At 43.6% G+C, this 10,805-nt stretch overlaps 1 protein-coding gene across 1 annotated transcript; it reads right to left on the bottom strand.

The window, feature by feature from the left end:
• Nucleotides 1–583: 583 nt before the first annotated feature.
• Nucleotides 584–6,870, bottom strand: htr7c (5-hydroxytryptamine (serotonin) receptor 7c). The gene is made up of 2 exons (XM_062051813.1): nucleotides 6,851–6,870; nucleotides 584–1,922 (listed from the first exon to the last, which is right to left on the bottom strand). The coding sequence occupies exons 1-2, from the start codon at nucleotides 6,868–6,870 to the stop codon at nucleotides 1,184–1,186; spliced, it is 759 nt and encodes a 252-aa protein (XP_061907797.1). The 3' UTR covers nucleotides 584–1,183.
• Between the last annotated feature and the right edge of the window lie 3,935 nt (nucleotides 6,871–10,805).

The following is a 10,805-nucleotide window of genomic DNA, read 5'->3' as shown; positions in this document are numbered from 1 at the left end:
AACTTTTGAACGGTAGTGTATATATATATATATATATATATATATATATATATATATATATATATATATATATATATATATATATATATATATATATATATATATATATATATATATATATAGTGTATAGTGTATATATATATATATATATATATATATATATATATATATATATATATATACACTATACACTATATATATATATATATATATATATATATATATATATATATATATATATATATATATAAATAAAAAATAAATTAAAATAAAATAAAATATATATATATATATGTATTCATACATATATATTTCTCGCGCACTAATTGACTTAAAGAGCGCACTTGCTGCATGTCATGTTATTGATGGTAAAATGCATTTTTAGACAATATGATTTGCCTGAGTGGCTAGGAGACGCTAGAAAATGGACTAGTAAGGACAAATTTTAAAAAAAAATAATAATACAAAAAAATATATATATATTTGTTTTTAACTTGGGACTTCCCGCGGGCTGGATTTTCGACGCCGGGGGGCCGTATCCGGCCCGCGGGCCGTAGTTTGGGGACCCCTGCTCTAACGTATCAAAGATAGATTTTGTAGCCACTTTGTTTTAATCACTATGTCCAAAGAGATTGCAAAGAAAACTGTTCAATTAAAGCCTGTGTCAATCGTCCCCCTTCTGCACCCGAGTCCTCATTCTCGCCAAGGCCTAACAATTGTTGTTTTTTTATTATTATTAAAGAATAGTTGAGAAAAAGGACACAAATTTGTACACAAAAAAAATTGTAAAATATATAAACGTTTCCATGGCAAAATCCAATTTTAGTAAGCTGGGAGACAATGCAATTTTATTCCAGTATCTTTTCAAATGTAAACTTCTATTCTGCATTGCACAACAGCACCGACTCAGCAGAATGGTCCTCGTATGCATTGTGCTCAAATGTCGAACATACACTTTTATAATACACATCAATTGTTTGGCTTCAATTGTCTTCATCTCCGTGTTAGACGGCGAGACACGACACCACCCGACAATCTTTTTTTCTTTCCAAAAATAGCCTAACCGAGTGTCTATCTCTCACTCCGAAGTACTCGGCGAGCGTCCAACCGTGACTCCCGTTCCGTCAGAGTCTTTCTGATCTGCAACAATCCAGGAGTGCGGGGGCCACCACGCCGGCGTTCTCTAGACCTTCAGGGCTTCGTGCACGCCCACGGCCGACAGACGGCGGTTGATGTTCCGATATCGGCAGCGGAGAAGGTCGCGGTACGTGGAGCGCAGGTCTCGGTTGAAGAAGGCGTAGATGAAGGGGTTCATGAGGGAGTTGGCGTACCCCAACCAGAGCAGTGTGCGCTCCAGCCAGATGGGCACGCAGCTGCACTCCACCCCACAGATAAAGGGCCTGGCCGTGGACAGGATGAAGAATGGCAGCCAGCACACAGCAAAGACCCCCACGATCACCCCCAGTGTCGTCGCCGCTTTCTGCTCCCGTTTGAAAATGGAGATGTTTCTCCGTTCACGGTTCAGCAGTCGGGACAAAGCCGCGCACTCCTCCGCCACACCGGGAGGCTTCAGGCCCTGCATCCGCAGCGCCTCGTTAGCCACCGTTTCCAGGCGCTCGCGGCGGGGAAGGTCAGTGAAGCGGTGCTTGGCGCCGCTCTTGCGGGCCGCCCGGAAGATTTTGTAGTACATGACCAGCATGACCAGCATGGGGATGTAGAAGGCCATGGCCGTGGAGTAGATGGTGTAGCCAAAGTCTTGGCTGATGAGGCACACGCCGGCGGTGTGGACGTTCTTGGCCCAGCCGCAGAAAGGGGGGAGAGTGATGGACGCCGACGCCAGCCACACCCCCATGATCATCTTTGCCATCAGCTGACCGTTCTGCCGGGCCGGGTAGGTGAGAGGCCGCGTGATCCCCAGGTACCTGTGGGTGGGACACAAACACAACATTGATATTTCATAGGCGTGTACGTGTGTATACTTGGTATAGTACTGCAATAATAATGAATCATATTCCCGCCCCTTAAATCTAACATCCACTGTAATGATACCAAGTACAGGAGCGTATCTAGTACTGCAATAATAATGAATCGTATTCGCGGCCCTTAAACCTAACATCCACTGTAATGATACCAAGTACAGGAGCGTATCTAGTATTCGCGGCCCTTAAACCTAACATCCACTGTAATGATACCAAGTACAGGAGCGTATCTAGTATTCGCGGCCCTTAAACCTAACATCCACTGTAATGATACCAAGTACAGGAGCGTATCTAGTACTGCAATAATAATGAATCATATTCGCGGCCCTTAAACCTAACATCCACTGTAATGATACCAAGTACAGGAGCGTATCTAGTATTCGCGGCCCTTAAACCTAACATCCACTGTAATGATACCAAGTACAGGAGCGTATCTAGTACTGCAATAATAATGAATCATATTCGCGGCCCTTAAACCTAACATCCACTGTAATGATACCAAGTACAGGAGCGTATCTAGTACTGCAATAATAATGAATCGTATTCGCGGCCCTTAAACCTAACATCCACTGTAATGATACCAAGTACAGGAGTGTATCTAGTACTGCAATAATAATGAATCGTATTCGCGGCCCTTAAACCTAACATCCACTGTAATGATACCAAGTACAGGAGCGTATCTAGTATTCGCGGCCCTTAAACCTAACATCCACTGTAATGATACCAAGTACAGGAGCGTATCTAGTACTGCAATAATAATGAATCATATTCGCGGCCCTTAAACCTAACATCCACTGTAATGATACCAAGTACAGGAGCGTATCTAGTACTGCAATAATAATGAATCGTATTCGCGGCCCTTAAACCTAACATCCACTGTAATGATACCAAGTACAGGAGCGTATCTAGTACTGCAATAATAATGAATCGTATTCGCGGCCCTTAAACCTAACATCCACTGTAATGATACCAAGTACAGGAGCGTATCTAGTACTGCAATAATAATGAATCCTATTCCCGCCCCTTAAACCTAACATCCACTGTAATGATACCAAGTACAGGAGCGTATCTAGTACTGCAATAATAATGAATCGTATTCCCGCCCCTTAAACCTAACATCCACTGTAATGATACCAAGTACAGGAGCGTATCTAGTACTGCAACAATAATGAATCGTATTCCCGCCCCTTAAACCTAACATCCACTGTAATGATACCAAGTACAGGAGCGTATCTAGTACTGCAATAATAATGAATCGTATTCGCGACCCTTAAACCTAACATCCACTGTAATGATACCAAGTACAGGAGCGTATCTAGTACTGCAATAATAATTAATCGTATTCGCGGCCCTTAAACCTAACATCCACTGTAATGATACCAAGTACAGGAGCGTATCTAGTACTGCAATAATAATGAATCATATTCCCGCCCCTTAAACCTAACATCCACTGTAATGATACCAAGTACAGGAGCGTATCTAGTACTGCAATAATAATGAATCGTATTCGCGGCCCTTAAACCTAACATCCACTGTAATGATACCAAGTACAGGAGCGTATCTAGTACTGCAATAATAATGAATCATATTCCCGCCCCTTAAACCTAACATCCACTGTAATGATACCAAGTACAGGAGCGTATCTAGTACTGCAATAATAATGAATCGTATTCCCGCCCCTTAAACCTAACATCCACTGTAATGATACCAAGTACAGGAGCGTATCTAGTACTGCAATAATAATGAATCGTATTCCCGCCCCTTAAACCTAACATCCACTGTAATGATACCAAGTACAGGAGCGTATCTAGTATTGCAATAATAATGAATCGTATTCCCGCCCCTTAAACCTAACATCCACTGTAATGATACCAAGTACAGGAGCGTATCTAGTACTGCAATAATAATGAATCCTATTCCCGCCCCTTAAACCTAACATCCACTGTAATGATACCAAGTACAGGAGCGTATCTAGTACTGCAATAATAATGAATCGTATTCGCGGCCCTTAAACCTAACATCCACTGTAATGATACCAAGTACAGGAGCGTATCTAGTACTGCAATAATAATGAATCGTATTCCCGCCCCTTAAACCTAACATCCACTGTAATGATACCAAGTACAGGAGCGTATCTAGTACTGCAATAATAATTAATCGTATTCGCGGCCCTTAAACCTAACATCCACTGTAATGATACCAAGTACAGGAGCGTATCTAGTCGATACTAAAGTTAAAAGTACCAATGATTGTCACACACACACACTAGGTGTGGCGAAATCATTCTCTGCATTTGACCCATCACCCTTGTTCACCCCCTGGGAGGTGAGAGGAGCAGTGAGCAGCAGCAGTGGCCGCGCCCGGAATCATTTTTCGTGATTTATCCCCCAATTCCAACCCTTGATGCTGAGTGCCAAGCAGGGAGGTAATGGCTCCCATTTTTATAGTCTTTGGTATGACTCAGCCAGGGTTTGAACTGACGACCTACTGATCTCAGGGCGGACACTCTAACCAGTAGGCCACTGAGTAGGTACTATGATTTTTTTTAAATTTATATTATGTTTATAAACTCAGAAAATACGTCCCTGGACTTTAAATATGACCAAAGTATGATCTTGCAATTACTTGGTATCGGATCGATACCTAAATTTGTGGTATCATCCAAAACTAATGTAAAGTATCAAAGAAGAGAAGAATAAGACAAGAAGACAAAGGGCTGTCTTTGAGGCCTACCGAGAGGAAAAAGGCTCGTAAAACTCCACTGTGACTTCTAAGCGGACAGATGGCAGGATCTGCTCAACTTCCAGACAAACTCTTTTTGAACTATTTTATGGAACTCTCTTTGAACTATTTTACGACTGAACTGTTCGGTAACCAAAGGCAACGCTGTTTACGACCCACTTCCCTCTGGAAGCAGCTGTGGTCAGGTGGGGGGAGAAAGTCAAATAAAGAAGGAGGAGTACAATCTTTGGGCAGAGCGTGGTTGAAGATTGTACAGAGAGCCATGTTTCTCCTGAATATTGAGTCCAAATTTAATTCTGTCTCTGTTGGATTCTTTGCCTCTTGTCTTGTTTAATAGATGTCATCAGTGTTTGAACCTGACAATCATATTTGTCTATAAAATGTGTTTTGTGTTAATATGTTTTTGGTGTCTGGAAAGGATTAATTGGATGTACATTATTTATTGTGGGTTTTCACAGGGGTTGGTCCACAGCTGACCTTTTGGAACGGATTTGGATTTTATTCACTAAGGGTGTCCAGCCTTCTTCTAAAAGCTACTTTTACAAAACGAAAATGGTGGTGGGCTATTTTTGTAACATTTCTTTAATAGCTCGTTTCCACACACGCTAACTTAATTATTATTTTTTAATTTAATATTTTTTTATTTTTTTATTTAATTTTATTTGTTTTATATATATATATATATATATATATATATATATATATATATATATATATATATATATATATATATATATATATATATATATATATATATATATATATATATATATATATATATATATATATATATATATATATATATAAGAATGTGTGGGAATCACAGGACTATTTCATCTCTACAGGCCTGTTTCATGAGGGGTTTTCCTCAATCCTCAGGAGATTTTATATATATATATATATATATATATATATATATATATATATATATATATATATATATATATATATATATATATATATGTATATATACATATATATATATATATATATATATATATATATATATATATATATATATATATATATATATATATATATATATATATATACATATATATATATACGTTGTAATATGTATATGTGCTTTGCTATGGAGGTTTTTGTGTATATATGTATATATATATATATATATATATATATATATATATATATATATATATATATATATATATATATATATATATATATATATATATATATATATGTATATATATATATATATATATATATATATATATATATATATATATATATATATATATATATATATATATATATATATATATATATATATATATATATATATATATACGTTGTAATATGTATATGTGCTTTGCTATGGAGGTTTTTTTCCCACTCCAGACTGGGCCCCCTTCGGAGCCCAGTCTAGATTGTATTTTTTTTACTCATCCTTCCCCAGCGTTTTACCGTTTTCCCACCTTTTACAGGGCGCCTTGTGGTGACCCATCAGCGTTCCTGTTCTGTAACCCTGTACACTGTTTGTTTGTCTCATCTTGAACGGGTTTGTGCTGAAAACATAGTTTCGTTGTACTTGTGCAATGACAATAAAGACCTATCCTATTCTATCCTATAGGGGTGATGGAAGGATGGGCAGCGCCTGAGAGCTGCGGCCTGCAACCATGGCCCCGCACTCCCTCCCCTCTGTTGCTAGATATCTGGAGATGTACGTTGTAATATGTATATGTGCTTTGCTATGGAGGTTTTTTTCCCACTCCCCTTAGGAGCCCAGTCTAGATTGTATTTTTTTTACTCACCCTTCCCCAGCGTTTTACCTCATTCCCATCTTTTACGGGGCGCCTTGTGGCGACCCATCAGCGTTCCTGTTCTGTAACCCTGTACACTGTTTGTTTGTCTCATCTTGAACGGGTTTGTGCTGAAAACAAAGTTTTGTTGTACTTGTGCAATGACAATAAAGACCTATCCTATCCTATCCTATCCTATGTCAGGTAACAAAAGTCAAGAACAATTCTGGTGCTCATTGCTGCGCCTTGTTGATAGTTTCACTTTTATTTCCGTTGTAAGGTTTTACAATGAACCATTGCACTATTTGTAGTGTTCGGGGTTTACTGCGTTGTAGTTGCAAGAGATACAGCCTATAAAAGTACCTCAAGCTTATTAGACCCATAGAGAGATAATGTTATGCTATGTGGCCTACTACAGTATATATAAAGTGATTTATTTATTTTTTAGGAGATATGCTATTAAAAGGGCTGTCCAATTTATCGAGTTAACTCATCTATGGGGGAGAAGACGACAGCCTCCACGCGGCCTCCCCTGCAAGTAATGAGATATGGTGCAACACCAGCTCATGAAACGAATGTCGCCAACCAATCGTCAAGCTGTCAGATCAGGGCGCAAGAGGCCGGAGGGACGCAAGCCCATGTCAGGGCGGGCAGCCATCCCGACCATCGAGCGCCAGGGCCTGACAGTGCTCCAGCTAAATGTCGAGGGCCTCACCACCGCCAAACTGGACATCATACGCCACCTCGCCGACTCCCATGAAGTCGCGGCCGTCCTCCTTCAGGAGACGCACTGTGGAAAAGCAGACTTTCTCAGGTTGCCCGGGTTCCACCTCGCCGGCTCCATCCTCAGCAGGCAGCACGGGATGGCCACCTTTGTCAGGTCTGACCTCAGCTGGACAGCCACAGGCCAATCCCCTCCAGGCGCTAGTCTCGAGTGGATGTCCACGAGGATACAGACAACAACGGTTGTGAACGTGTACAAGCCCCCACCATCTGTACTGTCCACATCGGCCCTCCCAACTACCCCGGCACCCGCCATCTACGCCGGGGATTTTAACTGCCAGCACACCGACTGGGGATACTCCCACACAACACCGGATGGGGAGACGCTGAGCGATTGGGCCTCCAATGCCAACGCCCATCTCCTGTTTGACCCCAAAGAGCCACCAAGCTTCTACTCCTCCAGATGGAACACCTTCACCAACCCAGACCTCGCCTTTGCTGTGTTCCACAGTAATGACCCGATGCCAGAGAGAAGGGTCATTGACAGGTTCCCCCGATCACACCACCGACCATCTGTCATCAGAATACCATCACTGGTGCAGCCGGTCGCAGGGAAGCCTGTCAAAAGATGGAATTTCCGGAAGGCCAACTGGCATGCTTTTTCTGTTGACACAGAGAGAAGATCTGTCACCCTCCCGGACCCAGACACTCCTAATGTGGATGCTGCATATGCAGCCTACTGTGAAGTGCTGACAGGGGCAGCGAAGAAAACCATACCACGAGGCTACAATGCAAACTACATCCCGGGTTGGAACGAGGAGTGCAACCACCTCCTGCGAGCCCACCAGCAGGCTAGCTCAAGAGCTGAAGTGAATGCGACAGCAACGGCACTGCTTGAGAAGCTGGACGCCACTCGCAGGGCTAGATGGACAGAGGTCGTTGAGTCGATTGACTTTACCCACTCCAGCCGTAAAGCGTGGCAGACCATAAACCAGCTCTCAGGAAGAAGTACACCGCCTCCCAAGTGCCCTGTGACAGCAAACTCCATCGCAGCCCAACTCCTGAAAAATGGCCGCTTCCCAGACGCAGACAAAGAGTTTGCCCGCTCAACATCCCACGAGGTATCCAGTCTCTCTAGGGCGGCCAGTGTTAATGCCAACCTGTCAGGAGATTTCACACCAGCTGAGCTCAAGGACGCTATGGCCAAACTCAAACAAGGCAAGGCACCAGGCTCCGACAACATCCACCCAGAGTTTGTGATCCACCAGAGCGAAATAACATCTGCCTGGCTGCGTGCATTCTTCTCTGCGTGCCTCCGGAGGTCCAAGCTCCCAAGGGCATGGCGACGGGCCGCTGTCATAGCCCTCTTGAAACCCAACAAACCTGCGGATGACCCCAAGTCCTACAGACCAATCTCGTTGCTGTGCATCCCTTTTAAAATCCTAGAGAGGATGATACACAGCCGAATTGAGCCAGTAGTTGACTCACAACTTCCGAGGGAACAGGCTGGCTTCCGTCGGGGCAGGACTACAGTGGACCAGGTAACCCTTCTCACACAAGATCTCGAGGACAGCTTCCAGGCCAAAACCAAAGCTGGGGTGGTACTACTGGACCTGACTGCTGCTTACGATACCGTCTGGCACCGTGGACTCCACCTGAAGCTGCTGAGAACAATCCCGGACCGTCATATGGTCAACTTCATCATGGAGATGCTGTCAAACCGCAGCTTCATTCTCCAGACCAGTGATGGCCAGCGCAGCAGGCTCAGGAGGCTGAGAAACGGGGTCCCACAAGGGTCTGTCCTCTCACCGATGCTCTTCAACATCTACATCTTTGACCTACCGGTGACGACATCTAGAAGGTATGGATACGCGGATGACCTAGCCATCATGCTACACCGGCCCACATGGAAGGCGGTTGAAGAGGGTCTCAATCAGGACATGGACGTCCTGGCTGCCTACCTTCGAAGCTGGCGACTGCAGCTCAGTAAGGGAAAGACTATATCAGCAGCATTCCACCTCTGCAACAGGGAAGCAAGAAGGGAGCTGGAGATCTTAGTCGACAACAAACCCCTGGAGTTCCAGCAGGCCCCAAAGTACCTGGGCGTACGCTTGGACAGGACACTGTCCTACAAACAACATTTGGATGAAGTGAGGGCTAAAGTAACAGCAAGGGTCTCACTCATCCGGCGCCTAGCTGGTACAACCTGGGGGGCCTCGGCCAAGGTACTACGTATCTCCACACAAGCCCTCGTATTCTCTGCAGCTGAGTACTGTGCCCCAACCTGGTGTAGAAGCCCACATGCCAAGAAGGTCGATACGGCCATCAACAATGCCCTCCGGATCATAAGTGGCTGCCTGAAACCCACCCCCGTGTTCTACCTGCCAGTCCTAGCAGGGATAGCGCCAGCCGGCCTACGGCGAGAGGCCGCTACCCTCGCCCTGGCAAGGAAAGCCCAGGAACACAGCTGGCACCTCCTCCATGAAACCACCACCATGGCAACACCTCCAAGCAGACTCAAGTCCCGCCACCCATACAATCAGGCCGCACAAGAGATGCTTATTTCCATCCCGGAGGATCTGACAACCAAAGCCTGGCTGGCAGCGGAATGGAAGCAGGAGTGGGAGTCAGCAGGACAGACACGCCTACACCATTACATCCAGGATCCTGGAGGTGGCGTGGAGGGAGAAGATCTACCTCGCCGGCAATGGACCCTCCTGAACCGCCTTCGCACAGGGGTTGGTTGCTTCAAAGCGTCAATGAAGAAGTGGGGCCTAACAGACAGTGCAGCGTGTGAGTGCGGGGAGCCTGAGCAGACTGCCGACCACATCATCACCACCTGTCCCCGGCATAGACCACCTTCAGAGGAGGCCCTCTTCCAAGTGGGACCTGAGACGAGGGAGTGGCTACACGACACGAAGATGGACATATGAAGACGATACACGAAAGAGAAGAAGAAGACTCATCTATAAACTGATCAGTTTATAGCTCATGTACATAATCATGCACATTATCACACAACTTATTTTGACTGCTCTTTTACCTTAACCGCTGATGATTGTTGGACAGTCAATGAAACTATTAAAAATAATCTTTTAACGCCGTAATTGTGTGACTGCTCCAAAGGTTTTCTACATCAAAATTCATCTATTTGTTAAACTTCTTCAACTTCTTCTTCTTCTTCTCCAGGGTTAGGGTTTTTCACCTGATTCAAACCGTTCCAACTTCAAACTGTTCAGTCTATTTTGGGAATTCCCGTTGACGAATTCCAAAAAATTCCCAGATTTCCCAGAATTCCAGGTTTCCCGGGACACTTTGCCCATTCAAAATGAAGTGGCTATTTTTCAAACTTCCACCATTTCCACATATTTCAACCGTTTAAAACCATTCTACCTTCAACATATTCCACTCATCCTAGACATTCAAACTACTCTTTTTCCAAGTTTAAAAAAATTCCAGGAATTCCCAGAATCCCTGTTTTTTCAAACCCTTTTTCGACCATTTTATCTGGCGACTACTCCTTTCATATTTTTCAACCCACTTCAACCGTTCCACCGTCCAAACATTCCTCTTAATCAGGACAAAAACTAAGTTG

Source organism: Entelurus aequoreus, linkage group LG06 (genome assembly GCF_033978785.1).
Source record: "Entelurus aequoreus isolate RoL-2023_Sb linkage group LG06, RoL_Eaeq_v1.1, whole genome shotgun sequence".
NCBI lineage: Eukaryota > Metazoa > Chordata > Actinopteri > Syngnathiformes > Syngnathidae > Entelurus > Entelurus aequoreus.
This window is presented reverse-complemented; position numbering and strand designations above follow the sequence as displayed.

Excerpts from the sequence above, each read along its gene's own strand:
- htr7c (XM_062051813.1), bottom strand. The coding sequence starts at position 6,870 with ATGGGTCTAATAAGCTTGAG. Across the intron at positions 1,923-6,850 it reads ATGGGTCTAATAAGCTTGAG|GTACCTGGGGATCACGCGGC; the intron begins GTACTTTTATAG and ends TCCCACCCACAG.